The sequence below is a fragment of the Cherax quadricarinatus genome, chromosome 20 (genome assembly GCF_038502225.1).
Source record: "Cherax quadricarinatus isolate ZL_2023a chromosome 20, ASM3850222v1, whole genome shotgun sequence".
Lineage (NCBI taxonomy): Eukaryota > Metazoa > Arthropoda > Malacostraca > Decapoda > Parastacidae > Cherax > Cherax quadricarinatus.
The window spans coordinates 28,116,587-28,142,226 of record NC_091311.1 but is presented as its reverse complement, the minus strand read 5'-3'; the positions used below and the strand labels follow the sequence as shown (position 1 = coordinate 28,142,226).

Here is a 25,640-nt window from a genome sequence, read left to right as displayed (position 1 = left end):
TAATATTTCATTGCACTTTATAAAAAAAAAAATCTTGGATATAAATTTTAAAATTATTTGAGTACAAGACTACTACCCACTGTCCCATCCTTGCAGAGTGAACACAAGAAGCACAACTACGGGCATCACATTGTACAGTGGAACTTCGGTTTTCATCTTTAATTCCTTCCAGATAGTCTGACGAAAACTGAAGCAATATTTCCCATAATAAATAATGTAAATCCTGTAATGTCAGCGTGTCTCAGGTAAGATGGTGATGGTGAAGGTCACCCTATCTTGATGAGAGATGGCCAATGTGTTAAAGAAAAATGGCCAATGAAGAGGTGTGATGAAATCTAAATGACCCTTTGGTATGTCAAGGTAGCACATGAAAATACAGTGCACATTCATAATTCAAGCAGGTTATGTTCCTAAAGACTGCGCTACCAATGATCTCGACTTATGGAATGAAAAGTACACCTACCATCCGACTTATGACCGAGTTCGGTTCCGAGAAACTGGTCGTAAGTCGAACTTTACTACTGAATATCAACAAAACATTTTTGTAATGACTTTATTGTTTTATTTTGGTATTTCATGTTTTACTTTACTTTTTATGTTGTTAGTACTGTATTTTATACTGTAAGGTTTAGGATAAACACTGTGTACAACACAAATAGTTGTTTATTTCCCAGAAATTTGGCATAAAAAACACGGTCGTAAGTCGAGCAGGTCGTAAGTCGGATGGTAGGTGTATATGGAAAATGTAGGGTTACGTTCCTCACACCTCCAGAATACGAGATTTTTTTTTTTTAAACTTCTTCAAAAATACCTTTTCCTAATGAATTTTGTTGATGAGCATGCTATATGAAATACCTGAAATTTAGTTAAGTTCACACTGTGAAAAGGAAGAGTACATGTAGCTATAAAATGGTCATATTAATACTGTACAGTATTTATTGCCTTTAAGTCTGGTTGGTGATGCTTAATTAACATCCTGGAGTGGAGAAGATAGCTCTGACTCTACTGGGTCCAGGTTGTTGGTTGGAGTTGATGTGGTGGTGAAGGTTGGAGAGCCTGGGATGTTGATGCAGCTTTATCAGTCGATTGTTGCAGCAGAATGCTCAGATATTCTGTTATATTCCACCATTTGTTTTACCATGCATACCTCTGGGCATTTTAAATCAGATAAACCACCGAGAATGGGCTGTCCTCCCTCCTCACACACATTTAATAAACTTTCCATTTCATTTAGCTGTAATGACCCATTCTTCATTCTTTCTGCTCTGTCACACTGAGGATTACTCGTTTATCTTAGTCTCATTGTCTCAGATTTAATGAATCGTTGATTCTCTAACACCAAACATTTGTGCCATCTCCACGACATGTGCACCAACCTTCAACATGTTAATTACCTCTTATTTTTTATTTTTTAAATAGGCATAGTTTCAAACTTAATTTTTTCTTGTTTTTATCAACATCACCTGCACTTTGTTTGGATACCATGATAAATATCCAGAGATGGGATGGGGTGATGAAAAGAAGTAAAACCTGAGCAATGATATACAATGACTCGTGTGGGACTGTTTACATCTATTTACGCTTCCTCATACCCTTCCCTACACCCTCCCTTGAACTGCTAAAGCAATGGAGTTACTATGCTTAAGTAACTCCTGCAGTGGTGCTTCTTGACTTAATTGTGAGACAAATGGAAATGAATTCAGCTCCAGCACACATTATGGAAATGGTGCCCTTCTCCTGGAAATGAAAACTTAAAATTTAAATTGCCCATTATTGAAAACATGAGCTGAGATCCTGTGACTTGGTTTTCTACTGGAACATACAATATATGACAAAACAGATTTTCTGTAAAGATTAGAGGTGCATATTGTCTAAGATAAAGGGTACATACTATTGAATATGATATACCTGACCTTTGATATATACCTTTGATGAGTTTCGAGAGTTTCTAATCGTGGAGCCCAGCCCTGAGCCAGGCTTGCCTGGTCAACCAGGCTGTTGCTGAAGGTACATGCAGTTGAAGATAAGTGTACATACTATCTATGGAGGCAAAGAAGGGAATGTATGAAAGTATAGTAGTACCAACACTCTTATATGGGTGTGAAACTTGGGTTGTGAATGCAGCAGCGAGGAGGCAGTGGAGATGTCCTGTTTAAGGGCAATGTGTGGTGTAAATATTATGCAGAAAATTCAGAGTGTGGAGTTAATAAAAGTATTAATCAGAGGGCTGAAGAGGGGTTGTTAAGGTGGTTTGGTCATTTAGAGAGAATGGATCAAAGTAGAATGACATGGAGAGCATTTAAATCTGTAGGGGAAGGAAAGTGGGGTAGGGGTCATACTCGAAAAGGTTGGAAGGAAGGGGTAAGGGAGGTTTTGTGGGCGAGGGGCTTGGACTTCCAGCAGGCGTGTACGAGCGTGTTCGATAGGAGTAATGGAGACGAATGGTATTTGGGGCCTGATGATCTGTTGGAGTGTGAGCAGGGTAATATTTAGTGAAGGGATTCAGGGAAGCCGGTTATTTTTATATAGCCGGGCTTGAGTCTTGGAAATGGGAGTACAATGCCTGCACTCTAAAGGAGGGGCTCGGGATATTAGCAGTTTGGAGGGATATGTTGTGTATCTTTATATGTATATGCTTCTAAACTGTTGTGTTCTGAGCACCTCTGCAAAAGCAGTGATTATGTACGAGTGAGGTGAAAGTATTTTCTTTTTGAGGATTTTCTTTCTTTTTGGGTCACCCTGCCTCGGTGGGAGACGGCTGACTTGTTAAAAAAAAAAAAAAAAAAGCTATTGAAGATGAGGGTACATGCAGTTGAAGATGAAGATACATATGGTTTAAGTAAAAAAACAATGTTTTGTATGCCCAAACTTACCCTGAGGTCACTGTTGGCCTCCCTGAGGGCTGCAGTGAGAGACAAAAGGTAGTAGATGATAAGGACGAGCAGGAGGCCTGCTGGGATGACCACACCAGGAGAGGAGACGTAGTCAACCACGGGATACAGGGAGGTTGGCAGGCCTCCAATCAGCGTGGAGGTTGCAAGCTGATAAATCCTGGGATAGTCGCTGAAGGGTCCACAGTGCCACGAGGGCTCCAACCACACTACCGCATACCTGCCAGGCATACCAGCTACTCAGTGCTCTTGTGCTTGATACTGTAGTATTAAAGTGCCTCGGTTACATTCTGATGGAAACAATCCCACCTGTGTTGGTGGCCTCATCATCCAAGGAGGTGGAGTTGCCTTTTCCTTTCATGGATTGCACCTTATTACCACCGATTACCCAGGCACTTCATGACTTACTAGCTAAGTGCTTCCACTGATATACTGTAATAACCACAACACTAATAATAAACAATAATGAACAATAATTAATGAAAGGGGGGTAAAGCAGCTAGAACTGATGGGATCATGACAGAAATGTTAAAAGCAGGGGGAGATATAGTGTTGGAGTGGTTGGTATTTTTGTTTAATAAATGTATGAAAGAGGGGAAGGTACTTGGAGTTTACCTGGAGAGAGTTCCGGGGTCAACGCTCCTGCGGCCCGGTCTGTGACCAGGCCTCCTGGTGGATCAGAGCCTGATCAACCAGGCTGTTGCTGCTGGCTGCACCCAAACCAATGTACGAGCCACAGCCCGGCTGGTCAAGAATCGACTTTAGGTGCTTGTCCAGTGCCAGCTTGAAGACTGCCAGGGGTCTGTTGGTAATCCCCCTTATGTATGCTGGGAGGCAGTTGAACAGTCTTGGGTCCCTGACACTTATTGTATGGTCTCTTAACGTGCTAGTGACACCCCTGCTTTTCATTGGGGGGATGTTGCATCGTCTGCCAAGTCTTTTGCTTTCGTAGTGAGTGATTTTCATGTGCAAGTTCGGTACTAGTCCCTCTAGGATTTTCCAGGTGTATATAATCATGTATCTCTCCCGCCTGTGTTCCAGGGAATACAGGTTTAGGAACCTCAAGCGCTCTCAGTAATTGAGGTGTTTTATCTCCGTTATGCGCGCCGTGAAGGTTCTCTGTACATTTTCTAGGTCAGCAATTTCACCTGCCTTGAAAGGTGCTGTTAGTGTGCAGCAATATTCCAGCCTAGATAGAACAAGTGACCTGAAGAATGTCATCATGGGCTTGGCCTCCCTAGTTTTGAAGGTTCTCATTATCCATCCTGTCATTTTTCTAGCAGATGCGATTGATACAATGTTATGGTCCTTGAAGGTGAGATCCTCCGACATGATCACTCCCAGGTCTTTGACGTTGGTGTTTCGCTCTATTTTGTGGCCAGAATTTATTTTGTACTCTGATGAAGATTTAATTTCCTCGTGTTTACCATATCTGAGTAATTGAAATTTCTCATCGTTGAACTTCATATTGTTTTCTGCAGCCCACTGAAAGATTTGGTTGATGTCCGCCTGGAGCCTTGCAGTGTCTGCAATGGAAGACACTGTCATGCAGATTCGGGTGTCATCTGCAAAGGAGGACACGGTGCTGTGGCTGACATCCTTGTCTATGTCAGATATGAGGATGAGGAACAAGATGGGAGTGAGTACTGTGCCTTGTGGAACAGAGCTTTTCACCGTAGCTGCCTCGGACTTTACTCTGTTGACGACTACTCTCTGTGTTCTGTTAGTGAGGAAATTATAGATCCATCGACCGACTTTTCCTGTTATTCCTTTAGCACGCATTTTGTGCGCTATTACGGCATGGTCACACTTGTCGAAGGCTTTTGCAAAGTCTGTATATATTACATATGCATTCTTTTTGTCTTCTAGTGCATTTAGGACCTTGTCGTAGTGGTCCAATAATTGAGACAGACAGGAGCGACCTGTTCTAAACCCATGTTGCCCTGGGTTGTGTAACTGATGGGTTTCTAGATAGATGGGTGGTGATCTTGCTTCTTAGGACCCTTTCAAAGATGTTTATGATATGGGATGTTAGTGCTATCGGTCTGTAGTTCTTTGCTGTTGCTTTACTGCCCCCTTTGTGGAGTGGGGCTATGTCTGTTGTTTTTAGTAACTGTGGGACGACCCCCGTGTCCATGCTCCCTCTCCATAGGATGGAAAAGGCTCATGATAGGGGCTTCTTGCAGTTCTTGATGAACATGGAGTTCCATGAGTCTGGCCCTGGGGCAGAGTGCATGGGCATGTCATTTATCGCCTGTTTGAAGTCATTTGGCGTCAGGATAACATCGGATTGGCAAAGAGCGTGTATAGTCCCTTTATATAAAGGGAAGGGGGACAAAAGAGATTGTAAAAATTATAGAGGAGTAACTTTACTGAGTATACCAGGAAAAGTGTATGGTAGGGTTATTATTGAAAGAATTAGAAGTAAAACAGAATGTGGAACTGCGGATGAGCAAGGAGGTTTTAGACTGGGTAGGGGATGTGTGGATCAAGTGTTTACATTGAAGCATATATGTGAACAGTATTTAGATAAAGGTAGGGAAGTTTTTATTGCATTTATGGATTTAGAAAAGGCATATGATAGAGTGGATAGGGGAGCAATGTGGCAGATGTTGCAAGTATATGGAATGGGTGGTAAGTTACTAAATGCTGTTAAGAGTTTTTATGAGGATAGTGAGGCTCAGGTTAGGGTGTGTAGAAGAGAGGGAGACTACTTCCTGGTAAAAGTAGGTCTTAGACAGGGATGTGTAATGTTACCATGGTTGTTTAATATATTTATAGATGGGGTCGTAAAAGAAGTAAATGGTAGGGTGTTCGGGAGAGGGGTGGGATTAAATTATGGGAATCAATTACAAAATGTGAAGTGACACAGTTACTTTTTGCTGATGATACTGTGCTCATGGGAGATTCTAAAGTAAAATTGCAAAGGTTAGTGGATGAGTTTGGGAATGTGTGTAAAGGTAGAAAGTTGAAAGTGAACATAGAAAAGAGTAAGGTGATGAGGGTATCAAATGATTTAGATAAAGAAAAATTGGATATCAAATTGGGGAGGAGTAGTATGGAAGAAGTGAATGTTTTCAGATATTTGGGAGTTGATGTGTCAGTGGATGGATTTATGAAAGATGAGGGTTATCATAGAATTGATGAAGGAAAAAAGGTGAGTGGTGCATTGAGGTATATGTGGAGACAAAAAATGTTATCTATGGAGGCAAAGAAGGGAATGTATGAAAGTATAGTAGTACCAATACTCTTATATGGGTGTGAAGCTTGGGTTGTAAATGCTGCAGTGAGGAGGGGGTTGGAGGCAGTGGAGATGTCCTGTCTAAGGGGAATGTGTGGTGTAAATATTATGCAGAAAATTCGGAGTGTGGAAATTAGGAGAAGGTGTGGAGTTAATAAAAGTATTAGTCAGAGGGCTGAAGAGGGGTTGTTGAGGTGGTTTGGCCATTTAGAGAGAATGGATCAAAGTAGAATGATATGGAGAGTGTATAAATCTGTAGGGGAAGGAAGGCGGGGTAGGGGTCGTCCTCGAAAAGGTTGGAGGGAGGGGGTAAAGGAGGTTTTGTGGGTGAGGGGCTTGGACTTTCAGCAGGCGTGAGTGAGCATGTTAGATAGGAGTGAATGGAGACGAATGGTATTTGGGACCTGACGAGCTGTTGGAGTGCGAGCACAAAAGGGATTCAGGGAAACTGGTTATTCTATATAGCCGGACTTGAGTCCTGGAAATGGGAAGTACAATGCCTGCACTTTAATGGAGGAGTTTGGGATATTGGCAGTTTGGAGGGATATGTTGTGTATCTTTATACGTATATACTTCTAAACTGTTGTATTCTGAGCACCTCTACAAAAACAGTGATAAATGTGAGGTGAAAGTGTTGAATGGTGATGAAAGTATTTTCTTTTTGAGGATTTTCTTTCTTTTTGGGTCACCCTGCCTCGGTGGGAGACGGCCGACTTGTTAAAAAAAAAAAATTAAAATTAAAATTGTTAATAATAATCATAACAATGACTTACCCTACAGGGAGCGTACAGAGGAAGAGCATGGTGAGAAGGAAGAGGAGGTAGAAGTTATTGTTGTTGGAAGCTTTGAAGACAGTCTCTGGTGGTACGTTGGAGGTGACCACTGCCCACGAGCGTACATACAACAGCACCACCAGCTTTAATGTGTTGAGTGCTGGAAGCCCCGGGGAGAAGAACATTCCCATCCTGGGAAAAGGTGCAAAGAAAGTTCTGAGACTAAGAAAATAATGTCACCTCTCCTCAAAACATGAGATAATGTAATCAATAATATTTTTATACAGGGTAGACAGGCGAGCCAGTTGAAGTCCTCTGTTCACTGGTCAACAACCAAAATGCTTCCAAGACCTGAGTAGCAATTTTCAACTAATTTTAAGTCACTGATAATGAATATCATGGTTGAAATTGTTAGCTCTACTTTTCAATATACATCTGCGTGTCACAACTGGTTCCAACAGGCTTGCGGCAGTGTGTTTCTTACCACACAGTCACTGCCCTTCATTATTGTTCGAGCAGTCATAGAAGGTGGTTATGCTGTGCAAGTTTATATTCTGAGGTGAAAGGTAGGCAATTTTCTTAGCCAAATACTTTTTAACTTATAATAAATCTTCACTGAGCCATGGACAAATCCAGTCAGGGATTCAAGTATTTAACATCAAAATTTCCCTCACCGAGTGATGCTAAGATAAGAGAGGGAGTCTTCATTGGTCCTCAGATTCGAGAGCTTCTTAAAGATGGTGACCTTGAATCAGACCTTTATGGGGAGGAGGAAGCTGCTTGGGAAGCATTCAAGTTAGCAGCGAAGGGATTTATTGGAAACAGAAAGAAAGGAAACTATGAATAATTGGTGGAAAACCTCATGAAAGCTTACAAGAGCATGGGATGTAACATGTCACTTAAAATCCACATTTTGGACTAACATTTAGACTTTTTTCCAGCGAACTGTGGGACAGTTAGTGACAAACATGGTGAAAGGTTTCACCAAGATATTTCAACCATGGAAAAATGGTACCAGGACAAATTGGGCACAAGAATGCTTGCAGACTATTGCTGGACATTGGCAAGAGATGATTCTTCAGCCCACTGTAAGCATCAAGCAAAAAGGCAGAGAGTAGGTATGGATTAGAGTTTAAAACATACTGACACACACTGTACATTATAAAATAATCAAATATTACATGTATCGTATTTTTAAACCTATAGCTAATAAGCATTTTTCAAGGTGATATTTGGATTCAGGACATAAAAATACATAAGAATTAACTAATCTCATTTAAGAAGCATACAACTTCTCCAAAATTGTTGACCAGTGTTAATTATATGACCAGATGACCCAATTAACAGTCATGTGATTAATAAACTGTCACCACAATCGCCTATTTTTTATATACAGTATCAAGTTGTGCTACTACTTAGTTTGATGCATGAAAGCTTTACTTTGAGTGAAAAATAAGTAAATAAAGGATTGCTATTAATACATAATATTAATATATAATAAGAAGATGAACACAAGGAAACATCATAAACTTATTATTTAAGTGGGGTCATACAGAGCTTGGAAAGTGAGAAGCAATCAGGTATGATCCAAGAAAGTGAAGGGTAGATTCAGTTCCCTGAATGACTAGCACCTCACCAGCCTCAAGGAACCTCCCTTCAGGGGGACCAAGAAATAGAGTGGCAGCAGGATGCATCCGAGGTACTGGTGTCAGCTAGGTCACTTGGCTTGTCAACGCTCAAGTGTCACTACACAGGTTTAATTATTATAACGTTGGGAACTGCTGAACCTACCAAGATCATACAGCACTGTGTGGCAGGGGTGAGAGCTTGCAGAGGGCAAGAAGTGGAGGTGTTAAGGCAAGAACACCCTTTCAAGAGGGGCACCTTGATACTTGAGCTCCTTCCTTGTACTACCCATGACTTCTTTCTTAGTGTTTTACGGCTCCTGTGGGTTTGTCATTTTTCTGTCAATATGACAATTCATCTACTCTTCTGTGAATAGACTAAATACAACATACAGGGCTCCAGCTCATTGAATCAAGCCTGAGTGCTTTACAGTCCCCCTGGCACTGTATGACCCTTAGCACTCTCTCATGACTGTAATAATAATTAAAAGAGTTATCTGGAAGGCTTTACTTTCCTGACACCTGGTTCTCCCCCTCATCTACTCACCAGATCATGCCTTGGTTGTTGACGAGATGAAGAATGTTCTCAGCGATCTTGAAGTCCGGGTAGCCGGGGAACTGCTTCTCCAGGTCCCAGCAGCAACAACCATTAAAGAGGCGTACGATTACAGCTCTGATGTAGTCCCCAATCACTATTGTCACCACCGTGACTACCTGCACAACACATGGGCAACAAGAAGACAGAGGGAAATGGAGATTAGAGACAAAGACCCTAACTGGTAGCTAGCATGAGCAAATCCATTAGGTATATGTGCATCAAGAAAAATTTATTCGGAATCTTATTTAAATCATTAGTGTAGTGCTTTAGTACTGCAGTTCCCTATCTTCAAAAGAATGACATCACCTCATCTTTAACCATTACACATGAACTTTGACTACAAAAAATTTTCCATAGTCTAGTGAGTATAAAATAAGTGTCTGATGTATTGACTGGTAATTTACCATGTCCATAACAGTGAGCTTGATGATCTCCTGGCCAAACATGGTCTCCCAGCAGAGTTTCCTCAACCGCTGTCGCATTTTGCTGGGGAGAAGATGCGCCCATTTCTCTGGGTTGTCCTTCATTGGCTGCACCAGAAAGGGTGGCGGCTCTGAGACCGTCGATGTTGATGGAGGAAACTCGGTAGACACAATTGTTGAAGATACAAACTCTGTGGTCGGGACGGGTGTTGACGGGGCTTCATTGGGCACTGATGATTGCGTTGGAGGCAATTGCTTAATAGTTGATGACTGTGCACTTAACATAGATGGAGTTGTGAATGTTGGAGTAAATGTTGAAGTTGGTTCCTTGATGGGCTCTGGTGGAGTAAGTACATCACAAGTAAACTTGAAACATGGAGCTTAAAGATTTAATCATTCGTGGGCATTGTCATGAAAACGATAAAGGCATTCAAATTTAAAGTACGATAAAGTACACAATTACATGAAACTATACGCTGTATAGCCCTTGTGGCTTAGCGCTTCTTTTTGATTATAATAATAATAATACATGAAACTATGATAATTCATAAATCTGATAGAGTGAGATAATAAAGACATTCTGATAGAAAATAAATATTCTTGGAATAATGAATTACTGTTAATAAATTCTTAGCTAAGTGGAATGTAGCCTCTTGTGCAGTCATTAAACTTTAAACTTAAACCTAATGATTTAAATACCAAAAAAAAGAAAAGAAAACTTAGCTTGCTAATACATATTGAAATGTTTGCACAAGTGTAGGAAAAATGACAAGTAGCATATTATTTTAGAAGATGAGGAGTTTCAATCAAATGTCTCAGTAAATTTAGCAATAATAATAACAGCCAGTTTCAGATTTTGTGACGAGTTATTATACACATCATGTCACTTCAAGAAGGGAAGGGGGGGCTGACAATTTTGGTGAAAGGCTTTTGATCCAAGGAATTGGAGCAACCCACCTCTTTCTTGTATCAAATATGATTATCACCCATTCCCGAGGCATTATATATAACTACTTGGGATTAGCACTTCTCCGTGAATATAATAAACTTTTGGCAATAATCCTTAAAGATGGTATCTATATATTCACTTACCATTACAGAGGATAACATAACAACCAAGGTCGTCATCAATCTCATAATCAGGTCCATGAGTGGAGCTCAGGGCTCCATCCATCACAGATTTAGTAGTATCTGTCCAGGTCAGGTACTCTGTTGAGGGTTGTACTGGGGATTGAGCTCCATAGCTTGGAGAGTTTAATTCACTTCTGTTTTTAATATTTTTCAGGTCTTCTATTATTCTGACCCAATAGCTGGCTCGATCGTGTGTAGCAAGATTGAAAGGTTCCTCAGTTGTTGTAAAACTGTGTTGATCTGCCTTTCCACTGTCATTCACAGTCCCTGCACGTGCTTCATTGCTTGAATTTTCTTTAAACAAATTGGTTTCTAAATTGTGACTATCGTTAGGTTCGAGTCTGAATTTTGGAGAATCAAGTAGACCATATATATCTAGGCCATCGTAATCGTTATAGTTGATAACTCGCTTTAAACGGTTTTTCATTCTAAATCCTTCATCCATGATTCCAATCCCTTGTTCTTCACCAGCAACCTGCTGGTTGATACTTTGAGTCTCATGATACGTATCTTGATTGGCATCTTGAATTTCTTGATTCCCACTCTGAATCTGTCTATCCAAACTGTGGATGTGTGTATCCATGGATTGAGCCTTTCGACCCACATTCCGAACATTAAAATCTCCTTTACTATTTGCAATGAAGTCTTGAACATTTGGAGATTTAGCTTGAGCCTTCTTATTAATGCTTTGAACCTTGTGATTCACTGCTCGATTCACTTTTCGACTTTCCTCTAAACCTATCCGACTCATCTTTTTAGCACCCTCTTGCTTCAGTAGGTAAGGTAGGATCATTGCTCGCTTCATTCTCCTTTCAGCTGAATCATCTTTATTAAATAACTTCTCTCTTTTGTTGTCAGTGTGACTGCCTTCCTCATTCTCTTCTAGATAATCCAGAAATAGTGTGTTAAATACTGCAGGAAGTCCAGGAATGGTTTTGACGAGATTCATCAGAGCTTCATTCTTCTCGTTTTTAATTATTTCAGATGTCAGTGGTGATGATACAACACGGTCCAAAGAATCGGTTGGAGTAATTTCTACTTTGGCAGATTCTGTCATTTCTGTCTTCTCTAGAACCTGACGTGTGGTCATTTCTGTGGTATCTGATGGGGTAACTAATTCTTTGATAGTGCCTGGTAGCTCTGTTTCCTTGATTTCTTGAGTAAATGACTCCCAGTTTTCGTAACGTTCAGTTGAAGTATATGGCATTGTGTCATTTCCGGTCAAAGCTTCTGATGTAATAGTGAAATGAGCTTCTTCTAGAGTCGAGAAATTCGCAAAGTAGTGCTCATCAGCACCTAGGTCCCCCACTTTGCTTAAAGTGTCGCTAGTGTTGACTCTACCTGGCGATTCTGTAGATATGGTGGCATTATCATGTGATGGTGCCAGTGACGGGGGCTTTAAAGTTGTACTCACATTGTTGTCGTCATATTCATAAATTACTCCCTCGTTACCGGGAGATGGATCATCAGTTATTTTGTCATACAATCCTTTGAACCAGTCGTAATAGTCGAATGTCGTCGGTGAGGTCAGTTTATTGGCTGGAGTGTCATTTATTATGGCAGCAGTTGTAGACACTGCTCTGGCAGTTGTTGTGGAGGGAGATGTGATAACAGGTGTTGGCGTATTTTTGGCCAGTGTGGCAGTTGTGAGACAGCGAACTGGAACTAAATGGCAGCCAGGTGGAAGAGTTTCCTTCAGTTTTGGGTCAAATTTAGACAAGGGCAGTCTGAAACGCAAAAAAAGTATAATGTCTATAAAGGAATTCAACAACTTTCAGAATTAAAATATAAACTCTGAATACTTTTCAAGGAAAAGGCAGAAGGAAATAGTCTAAAATATCCAGGGAAACTATATTTTTGACTGACATCAATTTGACTGACATCAATTAAGTTTAGCATTTTCCCATACTTTTAATACAAATGTTAAACTGGTATGAAATCTTTCATCCATGTTCTGTAATATTTATACACTGTGTCAACAATCTTTTTCACAGATTAATACATATAGGTCTATAATATTTATGATTAAACCCCTATGCAGAATCAGTCACTGTCACTGTCTAGCTCGGTCCATTAATTTACTGTTTTTACATTAAAAAAGACTTTTGTAATGTTTTTGAATCGTTTGGGAAGGGAACTGTAGTTTCTATTTGTGTCCCTGTATTTTCTCCTGACATTCATGGGAAAGCACTACATCTCTTACAAAGCCATTTCTTGCCGAGTTCTTCTGCACTATGTACACTCTAGTACATATTTGTATGGAGGGACTATTCCAACTTGTTCTTATTTGTTCAGGGAGGCAAGATATTTAGTTTCCACATTCTTTCAATATAGCTCTGTCTTTTCAGCTCAGACACATGCATCCCTTAGGAGTTTCTTAGTCATTTTGTTTTTTGACTACATAAGCAGAGCCGGATTACCACATAGGCAAACGAGGCATTTGCCTAGGGCCCCGCGGTCCAAAGGGTTCAGGGGCTCATCCAAGACTGCGCACATGGTGCAAGTGCAAAGGGGTCCCTACCTAAAAGGTTCAAGTGTTTGGAGAGTAAAATTGATTTTTAAAAATTAATCAAAACAAAAATAATGAAATAAAATAAAAATAAATAAACCTAACCATAGATGGCAACACTCAACACGCCTTTGTTTACATCAGAACAGCTGTGTTTTCCCGCTAATGGGTGAGTATGGGAGATTCCTCTCCAATTTTCTGTAGTAATTACACGTTATCTAGACTTGTACTGTGACAAATTAACTAAAGTAGAATAAGTTCACAATTTTGCCATTATATTCCAAAGCTCATTATTTGATTACCACTTTATTGTTCACCACAACTTATATTAGTCCCTTTTATATTATTATTTTATACTATAATTCTAACTTTAAAGAATTACCTTTATAGTACTACCTACTATCATATTCCCAAGCTCCATTATTTGATCATCACTATATTTGTATTAGTCCCTTTTATATTGTCTCCTTTATTTTAGATTAAAAAAAAAAAAAAAAAAAAAAACAACAACCTTAGCTCATTATTTTACATTTGTTAAATAATTCAGGTGCTATTTTTTAGCTTAAGACTATTTACTTTGTTTTATACTTAATTCTAACTATAGATTCACTACAAATCTTATGATTACAAGCATTGATCCTGATACCAATCTCTTATTTAATGACTTAAATGAATCAAACAGTTACTGTAATTACTACACTGCAGAACAATCAAAGGCACTTCTCAGTGCCAACAACAACATAACTATCTTTAACTACAATATCAGATCTTTAAGCAAGCATTACGATGACCTCATAGCATTACTAAATTCCTTACATGCCAATATGTCCATCATTACACTAACTGAAACCTGGCTAAAGCCTGATAGTACAGATGTCTATGCCATTCCTGGTTACACAGCCATACACAACTGTAGGCCAGACCAACAAGGGGGTGGCACAGCCATATACTACTCAGACCAACTAGAATGTATCACTAATACTTGCACAAGGGATGAACATGGGGAATATATAATAGCCAAATTCAAATCCAAATACCTACAAAAACCTCTCACATTGATAAACATCTACAGAGTTCCACAGTCAAACATTAGCCAATTTAGTCAAAACCTAGGAAGTATGATAACTGATGCACACATGAACAAAGATCACTTACTACTCTCAGGTGACTTCAATATAAATCTCCTGCAAGACCAGGACCCACACGTTACTGAATTCACAAACACAATGAGTAACTGTATGTTGCTACCAACAGTAACAAAACCTACAAGAGTTACAGAGACTAGTGTTTCCCTACTTGACCACATCTGGACCAACACCATATCCCCTTTAAAATCAGGCATAATTACAGATAATACCACAGACCACTACCCGACTTTCCTCATAACAACTCTTGGTAAATTACCCCAAGACACTACTAAAGTCACCTTCAGACTTCACAATGAGGCAGCCATTAATAACTTAACAACAGCAGTAGCAAACATTGACTGGCACACTGAGCTAGAAATCTATACAGATATTGACGAATGTATTAATAATTTTCTAAAAAAGACCCAATACCTCTATAACAAGCACTGCCCTAAAAAAACTAAACAGATGACAGCTAAGAGACTGAACAGTCCCTGGCTAACACCCAGCATTCTCAAATCCATAAATACAAAACACCAATATGAAAAACAGTACAGAATGGGTCACATAACCAGAGACCAAACAAAACGTTACTCGTCAATCCTAACCAGCCTGATAAGAAGGGCAAAAAAATTGTATTATGAGAACAGATTATCCAACTTACGAGGTGATATAAAAAAGACCTGGAAAACCCTATCAGAAATTCTAGGAACAAAAAAGATATCACGAAATAGCGAAATAAAATTAACAAAATCAGATGAACCCCAACTCCCACCAACAGAAACAGCAAACAGACTCAATGATTTCTTCTCCACTATAGGACAAAACCTTGCCAATAAAATCCCAAGCTCAGATACCCCACCAAATGACTACCTCACTGGCAACTACCCGAACACACTGTTCCTAGCTCCGACTAACCCATACGAAGTCTCCCTTATTATCAACACACTAAAAAACAAGGCAGGAGATTTAAATACCTTACCACCCTTTATATACAAAAAAGTGTCACAAGTGCTATCACCAATCATTGCAACACTCTTTAACAAATCCATTGAATCCTCCACCTTCCCTACAGTACTCAAAATAGCAAGGGTCACCCCGATCCACAAAGGAGGAGACCAAACAGAGTTGAATAACTATAGGCCAATATCCAACTTACACCCTCTCTCAAAAATCTTCGAAAAATTAATTCATAAACGAATCTACTCCTACCTTATCTCCCAAAACATACTCAACCCCTGCCAATTTGGATTCAGGCCTAATAAAAATACTAATGATGCTATTATACACATGCTAGAACATATATACACTGCAATAGAGAAAAAAGAAGTCCCACTGGGGATCTTCATTGACTTACGTAAAGCTTTTGATACAGTTGACCATGACTTGCTCCACGTAAAATTGTCACACTATGGTATAAGAGGGCACTCCCTCAACTACCTCAAGTCATACCTCAGCAACAGAAGCCAATATGTGTATGCAAATGGGGCAAACTCCTCTGCACAACCAATTACAGTTGGTGTCCCACAGGGAAGTGTCCTTGGCCCTCTTCTCTTTCTCCTATACATAAATGACCTACCAAATGCTTCGCAATTACTCAAACCCACACTATTTGCAGATGACACTACATACGTCTTCTCCCACCCGAGCCCAGTCACGCTAGCCAATACTGTAAATACCGAATTACAGAAAATATCTACCTGGATGAGAACTAACAAACTTACACTAAACATTGACAAAACCTACTTCATTCAGTTTGGTAACAGAGCTACAGATGTCCCTCTTAACATAATGATAAACGGATCACCTATCACAAAGCTAACAGAGGGAAAATTCTTAGGAATCCACCTTGATAATAGACTCAAATTTCATACACATATACAACAAATTTCTAAGAAAATTTCCAAGACTGTAGGCATACTATCGAAGATACGGTACTATGCTCCACAGTCAGCCCTCCTGGCCCTATATCACTCTCTTATTTACCCCTATCTCACCTATGGAATTTGTGCATGGGGCTCAACAACAAGTAACCATCTCAGACCACTAATTACCCAACAAAAGGCTGCAGTTAGAATGATAACAAATTCTCACTATAGGCAGCACACTCCACCAATATTCAATACACTAAACCTCCTCACCATACAAAACATCCATACTTACTACTGCACCTATTACATACATAGAACACTTAACTCTGATATTAACCCTCCCCTCAAACATCTCCTTGCCAACCTCAACAGAACACATGACCATAACACAAGGCACAGATCACTCTTTGATGTTCCTCGTGTCCATCTCACACTATGTAAAAACTCAATGCACATAAAAGGCCCTAAAATCTGGAATTCATTACCTGTAAATATAAAAGAAACACTACCTGTTTATAAATTCAAGTCTCTTCTCAAAGATCACTTACTCACCCAAAACCAAATAAATACTGAATAATTGAACCTTATAAATTGTATATCTTAAATGTTTCTCACAATTATATCACATAAATGTTAAACCTAAAACCCAATCTAACTTTATTATTTTTTAAATACACTACCTAACAGAATACTCCATTCTACAGAATGTACAACAATGCATACAACCATATGACCTGTCTTTGTAATACTCACTTGTGCTTTATAGTAACCTGTTTACATTAATGTTTTATCACTGATTTCATCATTGCTTAGTTAATCTTAAGTTAATTTTAAGCCAGCCCGTAATGCTATGCATAGTATAAGTGGCTTTGGCATACTGCTCTTACCTGTATTTGTTGTACCTCTGTATGTGTGCTCAAATTTTTAAATAAATAAATAAATAAATAAATGTATATGGATAAATGTTTTCGCCTCTAAATGTTAAGGGAGGTACCTGATAGGGTTACTTGACCAGTAAAGATGCATGGACCAGTAAAGACGTATTTTTGGTAAAAATACTATAAAGAAAAACCTAAAAATGCAAACTGACTTCCATTTGTAGGTTTTAAAAGCACTTTGTCCTGTCTTTAAGTCATTATCATTTCAATAACAGATCTCGATTGATCTACATCACTTCCGTCGCAAATGCTTAGTTTTCAAGTTGCGACGGAAGTGATGTAGAACATCAATTAATTTACTACATATTTCCCCAGAAACACATAAGCCACATCAGAAAATCGTTGGTTGGGTGAAACTGAAAATTGTCCCTGCATTCTTTAATTCTCATGTCCTTATCTATGGTGGTAGGCCATATATCATGCAAAACATAATGATTAGTTTAGTTATGAAAATGGTAATACAGGAGGGCCCCGCTTTACGGCGTTCCGCTTTACGGCGTTCCACTAATACGGACATTTCAAATTATGACCAAAACTCACTATACGGCTCCCCCCACCTGACTTTCTAATACGGTCACCGTGCCCCACCCTGTTTGTTTACATTCTCCATGAGCTCAGTAAGCACTAAGTCTCTCCATTTTGTCTGGAAACTCCAAAATTTCAAATGTTTTTAAAAGTTATTTCATATTTTATATATACTCTGATAATTATACTTATGTATACCTGTACCTAAATAAACTTACATACATCGAGTCATTTAAATGTCGTATATTACGTTAATATACACATTTTCATTAATCCATCCATGATATTTTTTTCAAAATTATATAATAAACACGATGCATAACATATAAATAAGATAAATACACCCCACAGTAGAATAAATAAACAAATGTGAGATGTCGTAGCAGACGACTTGCACAAGTGGTGATAATAACAATACCGAGTCTCATTAAATGTCGTATATTACGGTAATATACACATTTTCATTAATCCATCCATGATATTTTTTTCAAAATTATATAATAAACACGATACATAACATAAAAAGATGATAAATACACCCCACAATAGAATAAATAAACATAAATATAAGATGTGGGAGCCACATAACTTGTACAAGGGACGGCAAGAATAACATTTTCTCTAATCTAACATAAGAGTAAATGTGTTACTGGGGGTAACTGTAGAAAATTATTCCTTTCGTATGTATGTAAGTAAGTTTATTCAGGTATACACAAATACAGTTACATAGATTATCATACATAACAACATACGTGTAGAGAACCTAGGATAACCCAAAAAAGTCAGTGTGACTTATTTCCATTGCCTTCACTCAGAGCTTCATTTCTTCTCAAAATGATGTTACATGAGAATGGGAGTGTTCTTCTTTATTAATTCTACCGTATCAATGTAGAGACAACCTGTACACAATGTAACTTGTACACAAACCAGACGTGTACATTTCGTTTGTTTACAAAACTTACCTTCCCCTGGTTTGTTTACATAACTGCGCCTGCCCCCTCTCATGTACTCATTCTTTCTCTCTCTCATTTATTCGTTTTATCTCATTTACTTACTCCTGACCCTACATTAAGACTACAAATATTTTAAGGTAAGTAATGAGTGAACTGTATATACATTTTATCGCTCTGGGATGCTTAAATATCATAGAATAGTATGTGTGGGTGGGGTGGCCTGGTGAGGCTATTACAATACATACCACACTTGATTTCTTACAATAAATACTACTTGTCTCACCCTAGATTAAGACTATAAATATTTTAAGGTAAGTAATGAGTGCACTATGTGTGTATTGTACCTTTTTATTGTTTTTTGATGCCTGGTTCTATTGCTAACTTAATATATGTTAGTGTAAACTTGTTATCTAGTGTTTGTATGCATTTATAAGTGGAAAAAAAGGGTGTTCCACTTTACGGCGATTTCCGCTTTACGGCGGTAGCCTGGAACCTAACCCGCCGTATAAGTGGGGCCTTCCTGTATAAATACCATTGTGCATTGTTCTTGGACTCGGTATGATTTCTGTTTAAGTAAATTGGAGATCAAGGAGGATGAATTAGTAAAATATTCGTAGCCCAAATCACTAACCTAATCTATGGTAAACGTTCTGTATATGACTCCTTTCTGGTAACGTCTTGAATTTTTAGATGTGCAGCCAGAGGAAAGGGGGCTACAAGGGCCATATCCCCCCAATTGACAAAAAAATTTTTTAATAATTAAAAAATTAATAATTGATAATGAAAAATTTGTATTTGCATGATTACAGACAGTGATACATCCTCATTATGGCATCTCGTGAACGTGATGTTGGACGTTCTTATGCGAGTGGGTCACAGAGAAGAAAGAAGAAAATTCAAGAAGAAGAACAGAAAAAGAAAGCTGCAGAAAGATCACAGACATGCTCACGAAAACAGTTTCTGATGTTACCAGTACAGTTGAATCTGCAGATACGTCAGATCATACAGGAAGCCCTCCCTCCATTATTTCTCAGCCAGCATCTACTTCTTTTGTGTCTCCTCTCAATGTCTCAATGGACATTTCATCCACAGGATTTGTCTTAAAAGATCCTGCCTCATGGCCAAATGTAATCCCAGATTCTCTACGTAATGCTTTCATTGCAGAAAACTTCAGTCAAACTCTGAACATTGAGTTTAGGAAATCAGCAAGGATTTATGATGATGGAAGTCATCGTTATTTAAAGTCATCTATGTTTTATAGGAAGCTTGCAAATTCAGAAACTGTGAAAAGATCATGGATGGTATACTCTGAAAGCTCAGGAAAAGTGTACTGTTCAGCATGCAAACTATTTTCTACCAAAGAAAATACCTTCACACAGGGGTTCAATGACTGGAAAAATTCCAAGCGTTTCGAGGAACATGAAAACAGCACCACTCACAGGAGCTGCATTTTAGCCAGTGTATTTCGTGCACAGAAAAAAGGCTTATTGGATTCTCATTTGGAAAATCAAACTGAAAAAGAGCGCACTTATTGGAGAAAAGTTCTAGAAAGAGTTGTTGCTGTTGTAAAATTCTTAGCTCTAAGAGGACTTGCTTTCCGTGGAGAAAATGAGGTTTTTGGTTCAGAAAACAATGGCAGTTTCCTAGGGATCATAGAACTGTTAGCACAATTCGATCCATTCTTAGCAAATCATGTGTCACGCCTTGGGAATGCAGGAAGAGGCACTGTATCTTACATGTCATCTACTATATGCAATGAATTTATTGAACTGATGACTAAGAAGGTCCTCAATAACATCATAGCAGCTGTGAAAACTGCAAAATACTTTGCAATAAGTGTAGATTCAACACCAGATATTTCACATACAGATCAATTGACATTCATTGTTCACTTTGTCGACTCCAGTGGTAAGCCTGTAGAGCGCTTTATAAAATTCATTCCTCTTTCAGGCCATGATGGAGAAATGATGAATGTAGTACTGGATACTCTGCTTGAACATGATCTCTCTATTATGGATTGCCGTGGCCAGAGCTACGACAATGCAAGTAACATGTCGGGTAAATATAATGGATTGCAAGCCCGTATCAAGCAAATCAACCCACTTGCTGAATATGTGCCCTGCTCAGCACATTCTCTTAATCTTGTTGGGTCATGTGCTGCGGAGTGTTGTGTCACTGCAGTTTAATTTTTTGGACTTTTACAAGCACTCTTTAATTTTTTCTCTGCTTCAACGCATTAGTGGAGTATACTCAAGTCAACCATTCATGGAGATGTCATCAAATCATTATCAACAACAAGGTGGTCAGCGCAGCATGATGCAACACATGCTTTGAAAGACAGCTTTGCTGAAATACGTTCTGCTTTAATCCAAATAGCAGAGGATGAAGACCAGACAGCAACTACAAGAAGCGAAGCAGCCAGCTTAGCATCAAAATTGGAAGATTTTGAATTGGCCTTACTCTGTGTGCTTTGGGACTGTATACTGGAACGGTTAAATGCCACGAATAAGACACTTCAGAAAACTGAAATTGAAATGGCTACTTGTGCTAACCTCTATGCAGGCTTAGTGGAATTTGTAAGCTCACTTCGCAATGATGAAGCTTTTGAAATGTTTGAAGAGAAAGCTAAACTGCTGGTGAAAGACTACAGTTACCGGGCTGATCATCAGCGGTCAAGGAAGAGGAAACGCAATTTTGAAGAGCCAGACAATGAAATTGTGTTGCTACCAAGGCAGAAATGTAAGACAGCTACATACTTCGTCATTCTGGATTCACTGATTATAGAATTGGTGAAAAGAAAAGAAATCTACCAGAATCTCAATGACAAGTTTGGATTTCTGTTCAAAATTACTACTATGCCAGTTGCAGAATTGAAAGAAGCTGCATTAAAGATGCAACAAAACCTTTCAGCAGATTTTCAGGACACATTTGTTGAAGAAATAGTTAATTTTTCTGGGTATATGAATCAGATTAAAGCTCCATCTGAAAAATGTGCACCCTCAGCTGCTTTGAAACATTTAAGAAATGCAGGTATCTCAGAAACCTTCCCTAATGTTGACATAGTGTATCGCCTTTACCTAACACTTCCAGCTACTAACTGTGAAGGAGAACGTTCATTTTCCGTTTTGAAAAGAGTGAAAAACCAGCTCCGTTCAACAATGAGCCAAGACAAATTGTGTAACCTAACCTTGTTGACCATTGAGTCTGATCTAACAAGAAATATTGATTTTCAGAATATAATTGATGATTTTGGCAATATGAAATCCAGAAAAAAGTTTATTTAAGAAGTGCCTGTGAATATAAACAATTCTTTACTTTCTTGAGTTTATATGATTTGATAGTCTAATGCATGATGCAATGATAACAATAATGGTCAGTGATTTATAAAGGGAATAATAGTGCTGTAGTGGTTATGCTGAATATAATAGGAACATGATGTCACTGCTTTAATAGCCTAATCTAGTAATACTATGCTGTCTTGAGTTTATTCTCTTTAAAATGCATGATTTAACAAGATAGTTATAATGGCTGTTGGTAAATGGTTTTGGTTGTCTTGATGTACTTTCCCTATTAAATTTAATCTAAATAGCCAGAATGTAATTAATTAGACCTTAAACAGGCTCACACCGACCCCCCCCACCCCCAAGCTGGAAGGGGTCGCTTCGCTTACCCGTAACTCAAAGGGGCCCCGCCAATCTGAATAGCCTATGGCCCGGAGACTTCTTAATCCGGCCCTGTACATAAGGGGTTCTATTTGAGTGCTGCATACTCAAAGAAATCTCAAATATGTGGTAGAAGTGTCTTGAAGTCAATGTCTAGATTTCTAAAGGCATTTATGTTTACTAGTTTAGCACGTGCCACTAATGTCATTTTGTTTGTGTGTTTGAGGGGACAGGTTTGGTATTGGTTCCTATTTTTTTTTCTTTTCTTCTTTTTCAAATTTTATTAATTTGTAATTTGTTGGGTCGAAATCTAGTAATCATTTGTCTGACCATTCCCGTAGCTTGTTCAGGTGTTCTTGTAACCTCCTAATGTTCTCTGTTGCTTTGTGTTTACAAATTAGGGATCTCAGACATACTTATACTGTATATAAATGTAGGAGTTCACTTCTGCACGTGAATAGTATGAGGCCTAGTACTTAACCCTGGGGAAGAACCCTGTTGGCAAGTCATTACAGTAATATACACAAGAAGATTATAGGCTATAGGGCAGGGGTGGGTAACCCTTAGCACGCGTGCCAAACCTGGCACCCGAACGACTTCTTTCCGGCACGCTAACCTCTGGTCTCATCTCAAAAAACATAAAATTTTGACATCACGTATCCGTTCCAAGAAAAGCGGGGAAACAGTCCCCATATGTTTCCAGAGATTTTGTATCGAAGTTATGGCCGACTTTGGCATGCACACTTATAAAGGTTGCCCACCCCTGCTATAGGGCAAAGTATTAAGCCTTGGGAAACACTACTGGTTAAATTTTTCCAACCTGACACACTGTCACGACAACTTTGTTGCCTTCCATTCTGGTATTCCTGGATCAGTATTAACCTGTGCTAATACTGCACCTTAATCCTTACTTGCGTCTTCAGTTATGAAGCAGTCTTCAGTAAGCACTAAATCCTGACAGTTCACCCATCCTTCTTATCTAGCTTTTCCTAGACTGTTGCGAGATTATGAATTAAATGAATATTTACATTTAGTGAAGGCAGCAGTGAGCCAGCACCCACTGTCTCTCACTGACACTACCTGATTTATCCCATATGTGCGCAACAATGAGCCAGTATCCATTGATCCGCATTCTGGCACCCCGTGACTCATCCTATGAAGGCAGAAGTGAGTCAGTATCCACTGATACCCACACTGGCCCTATTGGACTCACCCTGTGAATGCTGCAGCAGCCAGAAGTGTAGTGCCCAAGGTGGTACCGAGTCCTAGGGGCTGCCCCTCGTGGGGAGCTGTTGAGCCAGGCGTCGTAGTTGGCAAAAACATGGAGGCTGTGGTCAAGTCGATCATAGACTCGGTTATGCCTAGTTGTGAAGCATTTAGTGTATCATAAGTGGAAATATTAAAGTTATTAGACAGGTAGGAAACATCTGTGGTGTTTATATAGAGCCAGGGAAAGCGAGACTCATTAGAAAGGAGTGGCATAGTTTGGGAGCTGGTGGTAAAATCCGAGGGAGTTGACACACTGTAGGTCTCAGTCAAGTTGCTCTTCAACTCGCCCAGTTCTGTTGTCTGAAATATGTTTAATAGCCTTTTATTATTTAAATAATAATTATCTTAGCTTTATCCTCAATTTCAGATAATCTAGGAATATCTTGCAAGTTGTTACTACTTGCCATGTCGTCGACTTTGGAGAAAAGTGCAAAGATGAGGGTGTAGAGGTTGAGGAGGTTGAGAGCCATTATACGTGCGAGTTGCCACTGAAGCTGGTTCCTCGGGTGTCGCACTTCCAATAGTCCAACGATCTGTCGTATGAAGAAATCTCGGTATTTATTCCATATTAAGGTGGCCAGAATGTGGTAATAAACTGGATAATATAGTAGTGGAGGCAGATTCGATACACATCTATATCAGTAGGTGTAATTGCTCTCAGGAGGCTAGATGAGAGCGACTGTCATGGTTAATTAAGATGTTTGGGCAATGAGCAAATTTTTGAACCCAGCAACTACAGCTAGCTAAACACATGAATGGGAGCAGAGTTTCAGTGCCCATAAACGCAGTGGAAGGTACAGTGGGATAAGCCATTATCACACTCAAGGAAATAAGGAAAATTGACACTGTTTATAGCAACGGGGAAAAAAAATGCTGCAGCTCACGTCAAAGATGTTCGGGTAGATCATGGATATGAGGGTGAGGATGATGGTAAGTTCGTTCTGACGGTACCAGGAGGAGGAAGCGTCGACTCCCTCAGAGCGCTGCACCAGGAGCACCACAGCATAGGCACTGGCTATGATCAACAGCAGCACTATCAGATGAGCTAACACACGGCGAGCTCGGAGCTTCCAGCTGCAAAAGGGGACCACTCGTGTCAATATGCTTATAGGCACTGTATTGATGGCGAAACGTCTACAAAATAGATACCTAGAAAAAAAAAAACCATACCACGGACGGGGATAGAACCTCCGATCAGAGTGTGTCTCAATTTTCATCTTTCAGTCTGATGCATTGTAATAAAGTTGGTAGAATTACAGACAATATGTTAAGTAAAAGGACACAAGTGCAACTAATGTGGCATTTTATTGTGGCAACTACTACTACAACAACTTATATCACTACTACTACCACTAGTATTGCACCTCACTCTGAGCCTATATATACCCTCTGTGTCCATGTACTGTTTGTAACGGCTTGTCAAAGCTCCTGGAGAGCGAAACGTTGCCACAATAAAATGTCACATTAGTTGCACTTGTGTCCTTTTACTTTACAGTCGGATGCATTCCTAGCTGGGATATATGAAGTCAGGGAATAAATAACTATAAACAAATATCACTTTCATTTTTTGTTAAATCTATAAAAAAAAATTGTGCATGGCATACGTATTGTAGGAATGACACTCACATTTACTGTATAACATTATTGTCTAGTGTAGATGTACAGATAGTAAATAGTTACATTTCATGTCATGCTTTGTGTTTGTTAGATGTGCTACCCATGGTTATTGGAAAAAACGCGACAGAACATAGTTTTCTCATTGCCTTTTATTTTTTGACTATAATAATAATGTAACCACGGATGAGTGATATTGATCAATAACAACAATGCGCTAGCCAAGGATTCGAACCCATGTTGTACTGGCCTGCCTCATGGTAAGCGAGAACCACATAACACTTTAAACCACAGTACCACCCAACCCTACAAGAATGGCGCAGCCAGCAGAGCTAGCTGTTGGGTCGCCATCCGAGGGCATACGGTGTGGGAGCTTTTAAGCTAATTTCATTCTCATTCCTGTTTGGCGTACTAGCCTCACGAGCAGTATTTATATATTGTAACCACGGACGAGTGGTATTGATCAATAACAATTGTCACAGCCGGTTCAG

General features: G+C 39.2%; 1 protein-coding gene across 1 annotated transcript in view; it reads right to left on the bottom strand.

Moving 5' to 3' along the window:
• LOC128700289 (uncharacterized) overlaps window positions 1–24,759 on the bottom strand; it is a 32,842-nt gene extending 8,083 nt beyond the window's left edge. The window contains exons 1-7 of the mRNA XM_070087093.1: window positions 24,420–24,759; window positions 23,480–24,068; window positions 10,643–12,408; window positions 9,533–9,888; window positions 9,078–9,244; window positions 6,906–7,097; window positions 2,874–3,111 (exon numbers count right to left, since the gene is read on the bottom strand). Coding sequence (XP_069943194.1) covers window positions 2,874–3,111; window positions 6,906–7,097; window positions 9,078–9,244; window positions 9,533–9,888; window positions 10,643–12,408; window positions 23,480–23,748 — 2,988 coding nt within the window. The 5' untranslated portion in view covers window positions 23,749–24,068; window positions 24,420–24,759. The remainder of the gene's footprint in view (window positions 1–2,873; window positions 3,112–6,905; window positions 7,098–9,077; window positions 9,245–9,532; window positions 9,889–10,642; window positions 12,409–23,479; window positions 24,069–24,419) is intronic.
• Window positions 24,760–25,640: the final 881 nt, after the last annotated feature.